Source organism: Leptonychotes weddellii, chromosome X (assembly GCF_054177405.1).
Source record: "Leptonychotes weddellii isolate Sample4059 chromosome X, ASM5417740v2, whole genome shotgun sequence".
Taxonomy (NCBI): Eukaryota; Metazoa; Chordata; class Mammalia; order Carnivora; family Phocidae; genus Leptonychotes; species Leptonychotes weddellii.
Window position 1 is genome coordinate 55,332,607 of NC_138385.1, and position 21,250 is coordinate 55,353,856.

A 21,250-nucleotide genomic window follows, 5' to 3' on the forward strand; every position below is an offset into this window, starting at 1 on the left:
AGAAAGACAAAACATGCATGCATATTACTATAGCATATGACAGACAGGAAGTATTAAAAATACACACACACATCCACACACACATATGAGCAAGAATAAGGAAAAGAATCAGCTATGTAAAATGAACAATAAAGCAAAAAAAATTGTATACATGTGGAAAGCAAGTGGGATATAATTAGTTAACTGTATGATATACTCTGCTTGCCAGTGATAGAGTAATAGGTTACATAGTACCGTAATAGCAAATGACAGTAAGAAAACTGGTATAAATCAAGTAGAAGTGTAATATAAGTTTTCAAACATTTCAAAAGCTATTTAGAGAAAGTAACTTCTCTGTGAGTATTGGTTACATTTCAACATTCTTTGTGTAAGTGTATCTGTAAGCTAATCGTGAAGGTGTTTTGCTTTATTATGCTAAGCTAGAAGCTATGCCTATGAATTTGTATGGGACATTAGATTAAGCTTCCTAAGTCAGAGTTTTAAAGATCCGAAATTCTATAATAGCTAATGGATGACTTGGTATCATCTTCAACTAGGCTCTCCAGGCCTGGCCACTGATAGAAAAGAGGACATGTTGGCATGGTCATGCAGGAGGAGGACTCCACACAGACCCAAAAGAAGGGGTAAGAGCAAATAGCAAGTAACTGGAGATTCTTATACATGATCGTACTTGCATAGAACACACACACAAGCATTCAAGATTATTGTCTTCCAGAATATTTTGATTGACTCATATAACTACAGGTTTTCTAATACAAAACCTTATGAATTGACCATGGTTATACGAATGAGATTCTCTTGGGCTTAAAACAAACAAAAAATTTCATGATTTTCTAAAAAAGAAAAAAGTTATCAACCTAAACATTTTAGTTCTTTATTTAAAATAGCATTGGTTGAGGTTTTTATATAATCCAGCCTTATAAATAAATAGGTAAATTAGATTTAGCACTTACAAGCAGTTTGTGTGTGTGTGTGTTTTGAGGTTAACATTTCCCCTTCTAGGGTGCCTGGGTGGCTCAGTCAGTTAAGCGGTTGCCTTCGGCTCAGGTCATGATACCGGGATCCTGGGATCGAGCCCCACATCCGGCTCCCTGCTCAGTGGGGAACCTGCTTCTCCCTCTCCCTCTGCCTGCAGCTCTGCCTGCTTGTGCTTTCTCTCTCTCTGTCAAATAAATAAATAAAATCTTTAAAAAAAAAATCTCCCCTTCTGTACACTTAGTTGAGAAAGATCCTAGAATGTCCCGCAGCTTCCTGATAAATCCTTCATTTACCTAATCCATTTATTTAATTACCCATATTCTTTTTTAAAAATTTTTATTTTAATTCCAGTTAGTTAACAGTGTTATATAAGTTTCAGGTGTACAGTATAGTGATTCAACACTTCCATACATTACCCTGTGCTCATCACAAGTGCACTCCTTAATCCCCATCACCTATTTAACGCATCCCCCACCCCCTGTCCTCTGGTAACCATCAGTTTGTTCTATATAGTTAAGAGTCTGTTTCTTGCTTTGTGTGTGTGTCTCTCTCTCTTATTTTTTTACCTTTCCTTGTTTGTTTTTTAAATTCCATATGATTGGAATCATGTGGGTATTTGTCTTTCTCTGACTTATTTCACTTAGGATTATACTCTCTAGCTCTATCCATGTCGTTGCAAATGGCAAGATTTCATTTTTATGACTGAATATTCCATTATATATATGCACGCGCACGCATGTGTGCACACACACACCCACACACCATATCATCTTTATTCATCAGTTGATGGACACTTGGGCTGCTTCCATATCTTGGCTATTGTAAATAATACTGTTATAAGCATAGGGCTGCATATATCCCTTTGAATTAGTGTTCTTGTATTCCTTGTGTAAATAGCCAGTTGTGAGATTGCCAGATGGTAAAGTAGTTCTATTTTTAACTTTTTGAGGAAACTCCATACTGTTTTCCACAGTGGGCTGCACCACTTGTGTGTTCTTAACACTACTAATAAAAATTAATAATGCTGCTCAGAAGGTATTTAAATCATCTGTTTACCCAATCCCTGTAGTAAAAGGGATTGTGAAAAAAGAGTGACAGTTTCAGTATTTGGAAGCTCTTGTTTTTAAAATAAATAAATTAAGAAATTATTTGTTTTAATTATAAAATTAATGTCTTCTATTAAGAATCTTCAGATTTTTGAAGAATTTTGGTGCTATACTCCTGCATTTAAACTTTTTTATTGTGCTGCTTTTGAAGAATTATCTATTAGTAAATTTAGTTCATTCTGTGCTCATTATAACACGAGTAATGAAGAACTTAAAATAAGGACGACTTTCCAGACTTTGCTTGACATACTTTTTTTTTTATGTTAGCAATAGATCCTCATTGGATATAGTCAGAAGCTAGTAGTATTAAAAGAGAGATTAGCACTTATTAACGCAATCAGAGAGCTTTGGTACAAATCTTGATATAATCAAAAGGAGTGGAACAGCAACTTGGAGTATTAAAAAATTGGAGGTCTGGGGAGATAATGGAATAATGAATCTCCAGGCTTGTTAAGATGAGTGGACACTTAGACCAATGGATAAGAATACCAGGATGAAGTGGAGAGGCTGTTTTCTAGCTCTGATTTTATTCATCATCAAGCAGCCTTATGATCTTTATTTGATTTTTCCAGTTGACTTCCTTTTGGGATAGGGGATTAACTGATTGGCCAATGTGAATATCAGTCAGCTTGTTATTTTTTATTATATATTATTAAATCAACTTATGGGTACAGATGCATCTCATATGTACCATAAGCTAGTTTTAGGGCCTTTTTACTGCTAGATAAACTCTTCATTTGTGGTATTAGACCAACAGAGAATAGAAAACAAACCTTAAGGTATAGAGAAAGTAACAATAATAGTAAAGCTTTTCCTGACAATATATTTTTCATCTCCCATCCATAAACTTACTATATACTTACATCCCCAATAATATCAGTTACCCTCCATTTTTCCATTAGACATCTGTTCAACTTTCTTGTCCTTTGACCTAGCTTTTATCAAACCACTGTTATTTCTAATAATATTGAAGTAGTGGTTGAATTTATTCCTTTAATTGCAGTTAGTTATCTTTAGCACAGATTGAAACAACAGTTCTCTTCTCTGGACAGTTTCCACTGTCCACTTTGGGCACTTCCAAATTATCTGCTGCTAAATTGGTTCTTTAGGGAGAAAACATTCAGTCTGTCATGCACATTTATACAAAACAAATTGCATCCAAAGTTTTTAGTATATATTTTATTTTTCCTCATCACAGATTTTGCCCCCAAGTAGTTTCTTTATTAACTAGTCCCTTGATCTAGGATTAGAAAATTTCTTGCTATTAGAATTCAGGAATGTCTTTTTTTTTTTTTAAAGTAATCTCTACACCCAATATGGGGCTCAAACTCATGACCCCAAGATCAAGAGTCACATGCTCTACTGACTGAGCCAAGTGCCCCTCAATTCAGGAATGTCTTTAAAACCAGAATTCTTAGATACATTCCATATCAGTTAAGGAAAAGGTAATTCTATTACCTTTATCAAATGATCATTTTCTGGGGTGCCTGGGTGGCTCAGTCGGTTAAGCGTCTGCCTTCAGCTCAGGTCATGATCCCAGGGTCCTGGGATCAAGCCCCACATCAGACTCCCTGCTCGGCTGGGAGCCTGCTTCTCCCTCTCCCTCTGCCCCCTCCCCCCCGGCTTGTGATCTCTCTCTCTCTCTCTCTCTGTGTCAAATAAATAAATAAAATCTTTAAAAAAATGATCATTTTCTTTTTTCTTACTCTTTTATTTTCTTATCAAAATCCAGTGAGCTGCACACCCTTGGAGCAGTGGACTCTTGGTGGAAAAAATTGTTCTTGCTTCAGTGCTTGACAACCTTTTCTGCTGAAAGAGACGAAGCTACTGACCTGAGAAGCAAAACACATATTTAGCTTATTAATATGCAGTTTTCTTCAATATCTTAAAATTCTACCAAGTGAGCTGCTCCAGCTGTGTTTTGATTTTTTTAGTGTCCTTTTTGTGCCCTATCCACATAGTTATTAGTTATAGGTATTCACTTATAGCACTTATGGCTATGCAAGACTGCATCTCTCCCTCAGGTCATACTGTTGAATTCAGTACTGCTGCATATAAACAGTGCAGTTTGTGGCTTTCCACTTATACCCTATTGGGTCAGATGCTTCCAGTTTTATTTATGCATTTGTTTTTGGCTCACCGTGCTATGTTCGTGCTGTTTCAGCTCCCTGTATATAAATAGATACTCCTTTCATTATTTCTTTCTACCTGCCCTGCCTCATAAGGCTTATGAAACTATATATTAATACCAAATAAGTAAATATTTAAAAACCTGTCAGAAGTTAAGATGACTTAATAAATCAAGTAATAGGTATACCTCCTAAATATAATAAATAACAATTTGTCCTCATGTGTTTAAGAATAATTTATTAATTGAATAGATATTTAGTGAGCATTATTTCTGGTATCAGATTTCTTTTTGTGGCATCTGCTTTTTTTTCTGTTGGCCTACCTTATTTTCAGTCACTTTCATCTCCTCTTTGACAGCTCTCTGATGTTCCCAAGTCTTTTCTTCCAAACTCTTTTCTAGGATAAAAAGATATAATTTGCTACCGTACAGAGGGATAGGGAGCCTATTTGAATTCTCTCTTGTATGACCTTTGTGTTTTCTTTCTGAATCCAATTGATTTCCTTTATTATGGCAAGCTAATTCTAGTATGTATTTGAGACCTTTGTAAAAACTTTTATTCCTCATACTAACATAGTACTAGTTTTAATGGGGCTTAAAATGTCAGTTCCACATTTTAAATTTGAAGCTATTTAGCTATAGCAAGAAGGCCTCATTGTATTTCTTGTTAGCAAAGAGGAAAGTAGATTCACTTCTACTTTTATAGGCCTTTTAATGGTATTTCTATAGCATTCGAATTTAGGGAGCTTTTGTTATCATGATATGTCATCACAGTTATGTTTTTAAAATAACTTCTAAATTTTACTTATTGTGAAAATGATAAACAGAAAAGTGAAGGAATTTTATGTTTCCTGTTTACATGTAAGTGAGGCTTAAATAAAAATTATGATATCAACCGTTGGTTGCTTCAGGAATTTTGACGCCCGAGAAAGAACTTCCTTTCCTTAAATCATTGGTTTTTTTTTTCCTATACTGTAATTACTCCTTACACAGTATGTTTTCAAATAAGCCAATTTCTTATCCTCCTTGACCATTTCCTATATTTTCCACCGTTTCTTTAAGAATATGATCTTAAAGGGGTATGTATGCTATTTGTGTTGCTTAGTCTGAAATGAAAAGTAAGTTGAGGGCTCCTGGGTGGCTCAGTTGGTTAAGTGACTGCTTTCGGCTCAGGTCATGATCCTGGAGTCCCGGGATCAAGTCCCACATTGGGCTCCCTGTTCAGCGGGGTGTCTGCTTCTTCCTCTGACCCTCCCCCCTCTCATGCTCTCTCTCTCATTCTCTCTCTCAAATAAAATCTTTAAAAAACAAACAAACAAACAAAAAAGAAAAGTAAGTTGAAATGAAGGTGATTTCGAATTCAGTCTCCAGCTTGTGGCTTTAGTATTGTCTTTCAGGATTACCATTGTGTGTCCAGTGTATGAATTATGGGTATCCACAGTATGATGATTCTGGTGATTTTGAAAGATGGTGTATGGTCTTTCAGAATCTGTATTGAGACCTCCAGTGTTATTTTACTCTTGTGCAGCAGGAATGAGTTAGCTTGAAATTCTTTAAAAGTGTGCCTCAGCCTCTGATATGCCTTTTTGATTTGGCCTCCACTTAAAAAAAGACATTTTTCAAACTTTATAGTGTATCTAAAGTATAACTGAAGTCATATACTTTATAGCTGAATGGACTCATAATGCATGATTACACAACTTCAGAACCCATTTTGTTAAGTGAAATGGTGACATTTTATGCAATATTAAGCCAACTAGAATAATTTTCTTGCTCTTAGCCATAACTTCTCTGTGTCCTTATTGAAAAATTTTAGGGTGTGTTGTAGAAGGTTTTGACAGGAGAGAATGTTTAGAAAGATATGCAGAAACAGGGCCTTTTTGTCATTATTCCATCAAGAAAAAATAAGATAAAACTTGTGAAATGGGAAAGTGGTTGAAATGCCTCAGTTTGTGTTATAATGCATTAAATTATATTTATTTAGTAATAGTTTGATTGAAAAAAAAGTGAATTTTAAAATTATAGCCTTATTCCCATTTTTAAAAATACCTTACTGGTTATGAGAGCATATATATGTGTGTAAAAAATAAAACATTAACAACTGTACTTTCAGCATTTCATGTTTTTGCCAACTTATATCTTTAAAGCAGCCAGAAATGTAGTCCTGTATTTAGTACAATATGGACAGTTTTATTGCTGTTGCTCTTTACTCAGTAAACTGAGACTTAAACTAGAAAAATAGTTTGCTGAGCTTTGGGGGCAATAACCATAATATGAAACTGCCCTGTATAACATAATGTGTTGTCCTCGGTTTCTTATATGTTGACAGTTTTCCTCCATTCCTTGCTATGTAAATCTACTTGAAATTGTGTAACTTTCCTCCCTCAAAGTGAACTAAATTTTTTCTTATATATGAACTACAGAAAATATAAGCAAGCAAAAAGAATGTAAAAAATTATCAATGATTCCATCTACTCACAGCTATTTATTTTAACACTTTTGGGGGTATTGCTTTCAGGCCCATTTGTTTGCATGTGTAAACTCATACACACATCACTTTTTTTAACATGAAAAATAAGTTTTGTACTCTGCTTTTTTCACTTTACATGTTTTTGTGTCACTACATATATTTCTGAACAGCTACACTTTGTTGTATACATTCACTGTAAGTTGTTTGTACAGTTCCCCATTATTGATCATTTAGACTGTTTCCAAATTTTTCCTGTTAAAACAACATGAGAATAAACGTCCTATAGCTAAATATTTTGTTCCTTTATTCAGTGGATACTTGTTGAGTACGTACTGTATGTTAGCCACTATATTGGTATTGGGTTACAATAGTGAGCACAAAACACCAAGTTACTACTCACATAGAATTAAATTCTAACAGGAGAGCAGATGTTAATCAAATAATCACACTTCTGTATATGTAGTTTATAATTGAAATGAATGCTCTGGAAGAAGGAATACGCTCTGTGAAAGAATACAAGCAAGGATCCTGACTGGGGTTAGGGAAGACCTCATTGAAGAACTGCTGCTTGAGCTAGCAGTTCACTCACTGGAGAGGTTGGAGAGTGGGTTGGTGTTGCACAGAAGGAGATTATTCCAGACAGAATGAATGGTATTATGCAAATGCCCTGTGGCAGGAGGGTTTATAGCATGTTTGAGGAACTAAAAGAAAAGAAAGCTAGTATGGCATGAACACTGAAAGCAGTGGTGTAAGACATCACTAGAGATGTAGTCAGGGGCCAAGCCAAGCAGAGCCTCACAAGCAATGTTACAGACTTTGATCTTCATCTTAAGAGTGGTAGGATGCACCTGAGGAGTTTTAAACTATGAGTAATATATGATTGCAGGGTATACTCATTGAACAGGGAGCAGAGTGGACACAGAGAAATCATTTAGGAGGATGTTGCAAGTAGTTGAGGTGAGAGGTTACGATAGCTTGGATTAGGTTGGTAGTAAAAATAGAAGTAGACAGATTCAAGAAATTTTTATGAAGTAAAATTGATTCAGCTTGGCTCATACTCTTAAGTATTTTGTGACACATAAGTTTCCAGAAATGGAATTCTTGACACAAAGGGCAAATAATTTTAAAAGCTGATGGTAGATATCAAAATGCTTTCTGGATAGATTGTTTCAGTTTACTCTCCCATTAATAGTGTGTTAGAGCGCCCATTTCAATACAACTTCACCATCAATGAGCATTAACTTTTGTTTTTTTTTTTAAATATTCCAGAAAGTGAGTAGATACTTCAGTTTTTTAAATGGAGATTATTTTGCCAGCTATAATAACATACTAATTTTGGAATATATATGTATTGATCTTATTTTGGCTTTACAAAGTGTGGTTTTGATTCTTAATATTCTGCCTCTAAAAGCTGAAACTAAAACAAAAAGATTTCATGGGAGTGTTGCCTCAGGAACTTGAGAGAAAGAAAAATGGAAGATGATTTAGGTCAGATGAAACATGACTGGAAAATTGTATTTTTGTTGAAATATTTAATAATCCAACCTCTGTTCTGTATAATTAATATCAAGACTCCTACTTTCCTAAACATTGCATTACAACTCTACTTTATCATGAGTTTTGACTGAGGGCTCCAAACTATTTTAAATAAACATATTGATAAAGAGCCCAAAAGTATATAAAGATTTTGACCACAAAGATGGAAATATTGAAATGTTGATTAAAGTTTGTGTAATGTACTGATAGCTTAGTAGATGAGAAATAAATGTACAGTACATGTCCTCTTGCCCCCACTGAATAACTTTTTGGCAATATGAGGATGGCTGTAGCTGGAAGTAAAAAATTAAGTAGCTTTTTTTTTTTCCATTCAAGTTATATTCATTTATTTATTTTTTTATTAATATATAATATATAATGTATTATTTGTTTCAGGGATACAGGTCTGTGATTCATCAGTCTTACACAATTCACAGCGCTCACCATAGCACATACCCTCCCCAGTGTCCATCACGCAGCCACCCCATCCCTCCCACCCCCCTCCACTCCAGCAGCCCTCAATTTGTTTCCTGAGATTAAGAATCTCTTACGGTTTGTCTCCCTCTCTGGTTTCATCTTGTTTCATTTTTCCCTCCCTTCCCCTATGATCCTCTGCTTTGTTTCTCAAATTCCACATATCAGTGAGATCATATGATAATTGTCTTTCTCTGATTGACTTATTTCGCTTAGCATAATACCCTCTAGTTCCATCCAGTCATTGCAAATGGCAAGATTTCATTTTTTTTAAGATTTTATTTATTTGACACACAGAGAGAGAGAGAGAGAGCACAAGCAGGGGGAGTGGCAGGCAGAGGGAGAGGGAGAAGCAGGCCTCCCGCTGAGCAAGGAGCCCGATGCAGGGCTCGATCCCAGGACCCTGGGATCATGACCTGAGCCGAAGGCAGACGCTTAACCAACTGAGCCACCCAGGAGCCCCCAAGATTTCATTTTTTGATGGCTGCATAATATTCCATTGTATATATACACCACATCTTCTTTATCCATTCATAAGTAGCTTTTTAAAAGAAATTTGTATAGTTTCTTTTTCTCCAGGATAGTTTGAGCTTGAAAGATACTGACCTTAGATTCAGAATAAAAGTTATGTTTGCAGATACCTTCTCCCCTATCGTTTTGGCTTTTTGATAGTTTTCTTCACTGTGCAAAAGCTTTTTATTTTGGTGTAGTCCCAATAGTGTAATTTTGCTTTTGTTTCCCTGCCAGAAGAGACATCTAGGGAAACGTTTCTGCAGCTAGTGTCAAAGAAATTACTGCCGATGTTTTCTTCTAGGAATTTTATGGTTTCCTGTCTCACATTTAGGTCTTTCATCCATTTTGAATTTATTTTTGTGTATGGTGGTAAGAAAGTGGTCCAGTTTCATTCTTTCACATGTAGCTGTCCAGTTTTCCCAGCACCGGTTTTTGAAGAGACTGTTTTCTTCCCATTGTATATTCTTGCCTCCTTTGTCATAGATTAATTCACCATAAAAGTGTGAGTTTATTTCTGGACACTCTATTCTGTTCCATTGATCTATGTGTCTATTTATTTGTGCCAGTATCATACTGTTTTAATTACTACAGCTTTGTAGTATATCTTGAAATCTGGGACTATGATACCTCCAGTTTAGGTCTTTTTGTTAGTTTTAATTTTAATTCCAGTTAACGTATAGTGTAATATTAGTTCCAAGTTATAATATGGTGATACAGCAATTCCACATATCACCCAGTGCTCATCATGACAAGTACTCTCCGTAATTGTCATCCGTCCCCCCCACTCCCTTCCCCTCTGGTAACCATTAGTTTGTTTTCTCTAATTAAGAGTCTGTTTCTCTCTCTCTTTTTTTTTTCTTTTCTCACATTTGTTTTGCTTCTTAAATTCCACATGAGTAAAATCATATGGTATTTGTCTCTCTCTGACTGACTTAACTTTCATTATACCCTCTAGCTCCATCCATGTCATTACAGATGGCAAGATTTCATTCTTTTTATGGCTGAGTAATATTCCATTGTATATATCCTACTACTACGTCTTTATTAATCAGTGGGCAGTTGGGCTGCTTCCATAATTTGGCTATTATAAATAATGCTGCTATAAACATAGGGGTGCATGTATCTCTTTGAATTAGTGTTTTTGTATTCTTTGGGCAAATACCCAGTAGTGTGATTGCTGGATCATAGGGTTGTTCTTCCTTTTTCAAGATTGCTTTGGCTATTCAGGGTCTTTTGTGTTTCCATACAAATTTTAGTATTATTTTTTCTAGTTCTGTGAAAAATGTTGTTGGTATTTTGATAGGGATTGCATTAACACTGTATGTTAATTATACTTGAATAAAAAAAGTTATGTTTGAAATGTTTGCAAATTTTTCTCAAATATGTACATAATTCTACATTATTGAAATGCAGTTATATTTGAAATGACATGTTACTTACTGCTTTGTTTTCTCTCTTTCAACAGTTAAAAGATGTTGATACTCGGAAAATCATAAAAGCAATGCTTTCTTATGTGTGGCCCAAAGACAGGCCAGATCTACGAGCTAGGGTTGCCATTTCCTTGGGATTTTTGGGTGGCGCAAAGGTAAGAATGGGAGAAATTATACATTGTTTGTTGCTGTAACTAAGAAATAGTATGGCATTTTCTAATAATGAAACTTGAGCTGATAAAAGCTATTTTGGGGTAGCACTGTTAACTTTTAGGACCCTCATTTACATAAGTATTTTATGCAGTCAGAAATTATATGGTAATGCCCATTTTATCTGTGGATCAGATTTAAGGGCCTCAACTTAATGGAATTCACTCCTGAAACCAGTGTAAGATAAAGGATCATTAGTTGTGACAAAGCATTAGGAACTTTATAAAAGAATCTCCTCAGAGCCCTGTTGGCTCTTTCTTTTTTTTTTTTTTTTTAAAAGATTTTATTTATTTATTTGACAGGGAGAGACACAGCAAGAGAGGAAACACAAGCAGGGGGAATGGGAGAGAGAGAAGCAGGCTTCCTGCAGAGCAGGGAGCCTGATGCGGGGCTCGATCCCAGGACGCTGGGATCATGACCTGAGCCGAAGGCAGACGCTTAACGACTGAGCCACCCAGGTGCCCCCCTGTTGGCTCTTTCTTAATACATATTTCTAGTAAGCTTGGTTTTCAGCTCCTAGTAAACTGAAAAGAGGATGAAAACACATTTAGACACACTGATAGCCATAAGTGGTAAACAACAAGGTGAAGGGAAAAAAACAGGAAAACTTAAAAAAAAATACACCCACAAAAGCTGGACATTTTTGTACCACTCAGTATAGGGGTCCTCTATATCTTAGCAGCTTCTTCAGTTTATCTCTGTAATGTATGTAGCGCATTTTAATAAGGCAGTTATAATGACTCAGAACTTTGAAGGAAAAAACCTTATTTTCAATTTACTCAGATTTTAAAGTCAGTGAAGTATATATCTTTAGGTACAATATGTATTATGGTACATATGTAGTCTTTGGAGTCAGAATTCCTGGGCTCTGGCACTTACTAACGTAACATTGGGCAAATTGCTTAGTCTTCATGCCTCAGTTTCCCAAGTTGTAAAATAAGGTAAAATACTGTTTTCATAAGGATTAAATAAATTAACATACAAAAGACTTGAAACAGTGTTTGGCACATAGTAAAACATATGTGTTAAAATAAAAATAAATTAATTTAGATTTCCATCAAAAATATGGTTAAAAAGTCTGCTGAAAAGTATAAATGACGTTTGACTGCCACTCTTATGTGTAAGGGTTAATACATTGTTTTAGAACCCAGGTCATATCACTTATTTCTTCTCTGTGTCAGGTATGTTGCCTTTTATTTACTTATTCTTTTCCTTACTCTAAAAATGTGTATTGAGAACTTGTCATACAAAGGACTGTTCTTGGCCCTGCAGAGTATTCAAACATAAATAAAGCATATTTCTTCTCTCAAATCATACAGGATAAGACAAGTTACATTTTATTGCTATACTGCAAAGTAAGTCATAAATAATTTAAAAGAAGTACCATTCACATATTGGGTGATTTCATAGGAAAAAACCACCAAGATGGGGAGTCTGGAAAGGTTTCACAGAGGAGGTGATGTCTGAGATAGTCTTGGATTGAGGTAGGATTGTTATAGGTATAGGAGTAACATGGACAGGATGAGAGAGGGCATATAGTGTTTGTGGAGTAGTAAATAGTCCAGCTTTGCTCTAGTGAGGGGATAGTGTTTCAGAGAAACTAGAAGTAACCTTGGAAAGATAGATGGAGCTCCTAATGTGAAATACCTTAACTGTGAAACAAAAATTTAATTATGTTGGAACTAGGAGTATATATTTTGAGTAGAAGAATAATAATGTTAGAGCTATACTTTAGGAAATTAGTCTGATCCTGTTGTATAAGATGGATTAGGGTGGTAAGAGAACTAAAGTAGGGATACTATTGATTTTCATTTCATGTATTCATTCAGCAAATATTTACTGGCCAGTTATGAGGCTGATGTAATAATCTAAATGAAAAGTAATAGCACTTTGTCCTGGAGTAGTGGTAGAAATGGTAATATGGAGGGAGAAGATGCCAGAGATATTGTGAGGTAAGGGAAGTAGAATCAACAAGACTTAGCAATGGATCAGATATTAGAAGTAAAAGAGAAATAGGTTTCAAAGTTGATGCCAAGGATTAGAGAAGAAAAATGCTTTTAACAGAAGTAGGTAGGAAGTTAAGAGGTCTTGTTTGGGAAGATGAAAATTTTGGTTTGGTGCAAGTTAAATTTGAGATACTAAAGGAACGTTGAGACAGAGATATTTAGCTGATAATATAAAATGCAAGACAAGTTCAGGAAGGAGCCCCAGGCTAGAGAGATTAAGAGGTAATAGTTGGGGGGGGGGGTAGGTAAAACAATGCAGATTAGTTCACCAAGGAATAGAGCAGAAATAGAAGATAACTACAGACAGAACCTGTGATAAATGTGCTCCTATAGGGTAATAAACAGTAATGGAAACAGGAAAGGAGTGATTGGAGAGTAAAACTAGAATAATTCAGTCCGACTGTTCATTGTCTTTTCTCCTCTCTCATCTATTGTATTGGTTCTGTTGAGTACTCTCCCAATGAACCAGACCCCTTCCCTGGGAGAAGACTAAATCAGGATACTAAACAACAGACCAAGAATCCATACTTTATTGTTTATTTAAGCTGAACAGAGAGGATAATATTATAAATCTAATTTTGGTAGCTAATGTTGAAATTCTTTGAACTCATATTTTTAGCACAGTACTGGTGGCAGAATTGTCTTTTACCTACAAATTACTTAAGGATAAAGATTATTCTGAGCTCTTGTGCAAGGCAGGATTAGCAAATTGGCCTTTATGCTTTATTAGCTGACTGAAAGTACTTGGCTGAGAAGTTACAGGCAGATTGTTTTCTGGACTTCCTCTTGAATTGAAGAGAACAGGTTAGAACATGACTAATTAGGTTAGTTGAAGGGAGGAGTGTTAAATAATGACATTTATATTAGATTTTATTTTTGGAGTGAATTTCAGTTGTTCAGAATACAGATTTCTGTTGCTTGGTGACAGGTCAATGTCAGGGTATAAAAAATAGGTCAAGGTAACTTTCTTAAGGACTGAAATATTTTTAGAAGGCTAATATTTGATTTTTCTCTCAGTAAATACTGAGCACTGATAGAATGGATAGTGCTGTACTAACCTCATATAAACTAATAAGTAAGCAGAAATTAATATAGAAAAATCAGTCCTCAGAAAGTATGTTTGATTCCTTTTGAGTTAGGAAAAGAAATAAATTACCTGATATTATAATGATTGCATGCTTCTACTTTCAGAACATATAAAAAAACAGTTTACTGGGCGCCTGGGTGGCTCAGTTGGTTAAGCGACTGCCTTCGGCTCAGGTCATGATCCTGGAGTCCCGGGATCAAGTCCCGCATCGGGCTCCCTGCTCGGCAGGGAGCCTGCTTCTCCCTCTGACCCTTCCCCCTCTCATGTGCTCTCTGTCTCTCTCATTCTCTCTGTCTCAAATAAATAAATAAAATCTTTAAAAAAAACAGTTTACTTTTCACTAGACAGGAACTAGACCATAGAATAACTTTAGAAATATATAGTAGTAGCATATAACCATTCCTAACATCATTTTTCTAGCTTCTCTACTGTCCTCAGTTTAAAAGTGATTATTATTCTCCCAGTCTTTAAAACCTGGTCATTGTTTAATTTTGGTAGTATTGCAGGTATGATTTATACTTGGTATGCAAAGGTGGATTGTTATTCCTTTCATTCGTTGGTTTCCTATTTTTTTTTTCAACCTGATTACATGCTTTGGCATATAAGCACTTTGGACCAATCTATTCCCCTTTATACTCTGGTCTTCCTGACCTCCTCCATGTACTTGTGGGACTCTTAGGGCAGGTTCAGGAATCTTCTCAGCTATTACTATTAACGAATGCCACCCAGCATCTGAGGAGCATGTGGTGGTTTCATAGCAAGGCCAGAAGCATCCCTGAGGGAGAAGGAGGACAGAAAAAGAGAAATATCAAGTGAGAAGAAGAAAAAGGGAGGAGAATTCCATGCTTAACATATGGGGCCACAGCATACCATCTGCTTACTTGTCTATTAATGCTCTTTTCATTCTGAAGGTCTTAAGGCTATCATTGTCTCCAGCAAAGATTTTTTAAGATAAACTGTATTATGTAAAGATGCCTTGCAGCCCAGAGAAGGCCAAGAAGGATGGGTTGGTATTTCTTCTGAGTTGCAGCAATTCTATTTTTAATATGTTGGAGTCCTATATGAGATATATTTTAGGGGTTCTGCTGCCAAGAGAGAGACAGAGATAGAGACAGACAGAGATAGAACACTATTTGCCTTCATTCCTTAAATCCCTACAAATCATATGCAGTGCCTTTTCTTACCATCCACACATATATCCTAGGAGTATCACATTATTATTAATCTGGGGATTTTGAGGTCTAAGGATTTTTTTTTTTTAATTTAACCTTTCTGTTAGTATATCACATACAGCTGTGTCAGGATTTAAGGAAAATATAAAACATATTTACTAAAATCATCTGTTTTCATAAAATAAGTGTTTATTTTAATGTTATAAAAAAGTTTACTCCGGGCGCCTGGGTGGCTCAGTCTTTAAGCGTCTGCCTTTGGCTCAGGTCATGATCCCAGGGTCCTGGGATCGAGTCCCACATCGGGCTCCCTGCTCAGCGGGAAGCCTGCCTCTCCCTCTCCCACTCCCCCTGCTTGTGTTCCCTCTCTCGCTGTGTCTCTCTCTGTCAAATAAATAAATAAAATCTTTAAAAAAAAAGAAAGTTTACTCATATTCTCTAACCAGCACCATCTTTGGAACCACTTAGTTGACAGAGAACTTGCAAGCACAGAACATTAAAGTATCAAGTACAAAAAGATACCTCAATTAAAAACCTGCAAATGAAAATAAGCTTTATTTAAAATTATAATTTCAAGGGAGAGGGTATTTTCCAAAAATATAAATAATATCCCTTTTTTCAAGAATGCATCTATTTTAAGGAATAATATATGTATTATTATTAGCAAGGAATAATATATTTGTCTTAGTCCATTTACACTGCTATAAAAAAGCACCATAAACTAGATGGTTCATAGATGGCTGTCTTTTTGTTGTAACCTACATGGTGTAAAAGCTTAAGAAGGGTCTTTGGGGGCTTTTTTATAAGGGCACTAATTCCATAAGGGCCTGATCACCTCTTAAAGGCCCCATTTCCGATATCATCACTCTGGGGGGTTAGGATTCAACATGTGAATTTGCCAGGGGGACATTCAGATCATAGAAATATGTATTGAGCAACATTTGTTGAGTGACTATTAGGTACAAGATACGGTTCTAGGCAGCTGGGAATGCAAAAATGAATAAAATGTGGGCCTTGCCTTCCTTCCTGGAGTTGCAGTGTACTGAAGGAGAAAAATACACAAATAATGATTATATATAAATATCCAAAGGGAGTCACAAATGAAGATATATGGGAGTTTCAGCAATTAGTCATTTAAGGGAAGGCTTCATGGAAGAGCTAGAGTTTTCTAGTTACTGTCTTGACATTTGCAACTTCAAAAGATTCATGCACTTTTTGCTTAACTTTGATTCTTAAAAAATTTTCTTAAAAACACTTTTTTTTTTTTTTAAGATTTTATTTATTTATTTGAGAGAGAGAGAATGAGAGAGAGCGAGTACATGAGAGGGGGGAGGGTCAGAGGGAGAAGCAGACTCCCTGCCGAGCAGGGAGCCCGATGCGGGACTCGATCCCGGGACTCCAGGATCATGACCTGAGCCGAAGGCAGTCGCCCAACCAACTGAGCCACCCAGGCGCCCCTCTTAAAAACACTTTTTAAAATGAAACATTGCTACCTAAAGCCTTTAGTTGAGAAGTATGATTTATATCCTGGAGTATTTTTTTTTAATTAAAAGACTTTATATTTTAGAGAAGTTTTAGGCTTACCGAAAAATTGAGCAGTAAGGACAGAGAATTCCTCTATATCCCCCCACCCCAAATCCCGCTCAATTTCTTCTACTACTAACATCTTGCATTAATATGGTACAGTTGTTGTAACTGATGAACCAATTATTTAAAAATACATTATTCTTTTTTTTTCTCATTAAACTTTTGTTTTAATGGGTCTCAAAATTCTGTGACAGATTTTTGGTCAAGTTGTTTCCATTAAAAAGTACTGATTTTAAAAACTATTTAAAACTGCCACACACACACACACACACACACACACACACAAACAAATGGTCCACAAAACATTTTCCTTTCCTTCTGAAGGTTTTATGATGCATTGTTATCATTAACCAGTCTTTTACTTTTATAAACTTAAATGGCCATTTGACACAAACAGTTCTGAGACCATTCTTCCACCACTGATTAAGACTGGGGTGGCAGGTATTGGGGATAATATTCATTTAGCCTTCTGAGCTTTCTGGGCAGATTTGGTGACCTTGCCAGCTCTAGCTGCCTTCTTGTCCACTGCTTTGATGACACCCACAGCAACCATCTGTCTCATGTCACGAACAGCAAAATGGCCCAGAGGAGGAGAGTCAGAGAAGCTCTCAACGCACATAGGCTTGCCAGGAACCATATCAACAATGGCAGCATCACCAGATTTCAAGAACTTGGGACCATCTTCCATAACTACTTGCTGGGATTTTGATTTGGACTGCATTGATTATATAGAGCAAGTTTAGGAACAGCTGACATCTTGACAATATTGAGTCATTCCATCCATGAACATGGAATCTATTCATTTAGTTACTTTTTTATTTCTTTCATCAGAGTATTGTAGTTTTCCTCATACAGATCTTGAACATGCTTTGTTAGATTTATACCTAATTATATCATTTTGGGTACTAATTTAACTGGTATTTTTTTTTTATTTCAAATCATGTATTGTTCACTGGAGATATATAGGGAAGCAATTGACTTTTGTATATTAACTTTGTATCCTGCAACCTTGCTAGAGTTGCTTATTAGTTTCAGGAGGGTTTTTTGTTGTTGCTGTTGTTGTTGTTGTTGTTGTTGTTGTCAGTTCTTTTGGATTTTCTACATAGATAATTGTATCATCTGCAAAAATGGTTTTATTTCTTCTTCCTATTATGTGTGCCTTCTATTTCCTTTTCTTATTGCATTAGCTACGACTTCCAGTACCATCTTGAACAAGAGCAATAAGAGAGGGCATCTTTGCTTTGTTCCCAAATTTAGGGATAAAGCATCTAGTTAGTTTCTCATCATTAAGTATATTGTTAGCTATAGGGTTTTTTGTAGGTGTCCTTAATCAAGTTGAAGAAGTTTCTTTCTATTCTATTCCTAGTTTGCTGAGAATTTTTATCATGAATAGGTGTTGGATTTTGTCTAGTGCCTTTTTTGCCTCTATTGATATGATATTTTTTCTTTAGCCTGTTGATGTGATGGATTACATTAATTGATTTTCCAATGTTGAACGAGCTATGCATACCTGGAATGAATTCCCCTTGGTCATGTTTTATAATTATTTTTATACATTATTGGATTTGGTTTGCTGATATTTTGTGAGAATTTTTTATCTGTGATCATGAGAGATAGTGGTCCAGAGTTTTCCTTTTTTGTAATGTCTGCCTGGTTTTGGTATTAGGGTAGTGCTGGCCTCCTAGAATGAGTTCAGAAATTTTCCCTCTATCTCTGTTTTCTGGAAGGGATGGTATTTACAAATTGTCTGAGTATGTTGTATACTTTTATTTTCTCCTTGTTTTGCCTTGCAAATCATATCTCTGTTTAGTGCTCTTGTCCTTTATGTTCTTTTTCTCCTTCTGATCCTTTTGAAACTGGAGCGGTCTTTTACCTATTCACATATATTGGGCCCTTCTTGGCAGCACTAGTTACAGAGTCCTTAATTATCAGAGGCTGCTGTGAAAGAGATTAATTATTGAGGAATTTAGGTATTAAAAAGGTCTGGAAGAATTGGGTTCGTCAGATATAGACAATACTTTCATGACCAAGAAGGGAAAAGTCACTGTAAAATCTAGAATTTGAGACCCTCAACAAACTGATCATATGGACCAGTAAATTTGGCATCCTATAGATACAGCATACTTTTGGCTGTCCTTTATGGTGATTGTACTTTTTCCTTAATTCCATTATTTAATTAATGTCCCAACCTGTGCATTTCCAAGTTAAAATTAAACAAATTCAATTTCCTGATGATATACCAGTCTCTGAAAATTCAAGAATTTAGAAGATTATTTATATATGTGATTTAAACTTTTGATCTAGGAAAGAAAAATAATTGTGATAATAAGTCCTTTTATTTCTCTTGTACTTAATGGTAAATTAATGGGCACATTGCAGTTATAGGTGAAACAACTTCTGTCACATGATTATAATCCAGTAAAAAACAGTTTCTCAATTTTTAGAAAACAACAGGGGGATTAAACCCCATACTGTGTCAATTTTGATTGAAATACATTAATCTAGCCTTATTTTTTTTTAAAGATTTTATTTATTTATTTGACACAGAGAGAGACAGCGAGAGAGAGAACACAAGCAGGGGGAGTGGGAGAGGGAGAAGCAGGCTTCCCGCGGAGCAGGGAGCCCCATGTGGGGCTCGATCCCAAGACCCTGGGATCATGACCTGAGCTGAAGGCAGACGCTTCACAACAGAGCCACCCAGGCGCCCCTAGCCTTATTTTTAGACCTCTCCAGCCTCTGGGGAGCCAGGTCTGGTGTGGCCTGAGACATTGGCTTTTTTAAATTTTACTTTTTATATGCATGCAGTAAAGTGTACTCTTTTATGACTTTTAGTACATGGATATATTAGTGTAATTACTGCCACTGTCAGGATACAGAAAAGTGCTGTATTTATACATTCTGGATATGAGACCTTTCTCAGATATATAATTTGCAAATATTTTCTCCCATCTGTAGCTTTTAAAAAAATTCCAATAGTGTTTTATATAGAACAAGAGTTTTTAATTTTGATAGGCTCCAGTTTATCATTTTTTTTCTTTATGGATTATGTTTTAGTTGTTATATCTAAGAACTTTTTGCCTAACTCAAGTTCATTACAATTTTCTCCTGAGTTTTCTTCTAAAAGTTATATTTTCACCTTTTACATTTATATTTATGCTCCATTTTGAGTTAATTATTGTATCCAGTTTAGTTGAAAGTTCATTGTTTTGTGTAGTTGTTCGTAACATAAAGGCTATACTCTCCCAATTGAATTTCCTTTGTATCCTATTGCTGCTGTAAAAACTTTTCATACTTGATAGCTTAAAACAACACATATGTATTATTTTGTAAAGGTCAGAAGTCCAAAATTAGGTTCCTGGGTGAGAATAAAAGCATTTGTCAGGGCTGTGTTCCCTCCAGAGCCTCTTGGGGGAGAATCCATTTCCATGCCTTTTCCATTGGCATTCCTTGACTTGTGGCCCCTCCTTCTATCTTAAAGCCAGCAGCATCTGCAATCTCTCTGACTCTGACTCTTGGCTTCTATAGTCATATCTTTTCTCTTGACTTTGGATCCCCTGCCCCCCGTCTCCCTCTTATTATAAGGACCCTTTTGATTACACTTGGCCCACCCAGGAAATTCACAATACTCTCCCCAGCTCATATTCTTTAGTTTAATCACATGCAAAGTTTGTTTTGCTGTGTAAGGTATCATCTTCACAGGTTCTGGAGATTAGTACATTAGTACATGGAGATTTTACGGCGCCATTATTCTCTCTACCATAGTGTGTGTATGTGTGTGTCTATCCTTTTCTGGACTTTGTTATTGTCTGTTGATCTATATGTATGTGTCTCTCCATTCATCAACACCACATTGACTTTATTGTTGTAGCTTTATAGTAAGACGTAAAGATAGTGTGATTCTTCCAGTGTTTTTCTTTTTAAAATTGTTTTGGCTATTCTAGTTTTTTTGTCTGTCCATATAATTTTAGAATAATCTTGTGTATAGCTACAAAGAAGCCATGTAGGGTTTTTAAAGATTTTTTTTTTTTTTTATTTGAGACAGAGAGAATGAGAGACAGAGAGCATGAGAGGGAGGAGGGTCAGAGGGAGAAGCAGACTCCCTGCCGAGCAGGGAGCCCGATGCGGGACTCGATCCCGGGACTCCAGGATCATGACCTGAGCCGAAGGCAGTCGCTTAACCAACTGAGCCACCCAGGCGCCCGAAGCCATGTAGGGTTTTTAAATGGATTTTTATTAAATCTCTAGACCAACTGGGAGAATTGACATCCCTACTATATTGAGTGTTCCCAGTCAGTGAACATAAAATATCTCTCCCATTTACTTAGATCTTGTTTCATTTATTTCATATGTCCTTGTAGCTTTCAGCATACAGACACTGAACGTGTTTGATTAGACCATTGGTTTCCAGCCAGGGGTGATTTTGCCCTTCAGGGGACATTTGGCACTATCTGGAGATATTTTTGATGGTCACAGTTGGTGATGAGGGTGCCACTAGCATATAGTAGGTAGACGTCAGGGACACTGCTAAACACCCTAAAGTGCACAGAATATCTCTT

General features: G+C 36.0%; 1 protein-coding gene across 5 annotated transcripts in view; it reads left to right on the top strand.

Moving 5' to 3' along the window:
• The window catches only part of ABCB7 (ATP binding cassette subfamily B member 7), a 166,071-nt gene that overhangs the window by 94,405 nt on the left and 50,416 nt on the right, over positions 1–21,250 (top strand). For 4 of the 5 annotated variants that reach the window (XR_014141277.1, XM_006726885.3, XM_081808630.1 and 1 more), the window contains 2 exons: positions 537–623; positions 10,671–10,790. Coding sequence is in view for 4 of the 5 variants with exons in the window: in XM_006726885.3 (XP_006726948.1) it covers positions 537–623; positions 10,671–10,790 (207 nt within the window). In the remaining variant the exon portion in view is untranslated. The remainder of the gene's footprint in view (positions 1–536; positions 624–10,670; positions 10,791–21,250) is intronic. The other variant, XM_081808631.1, reaches the window with a different exon arrangement.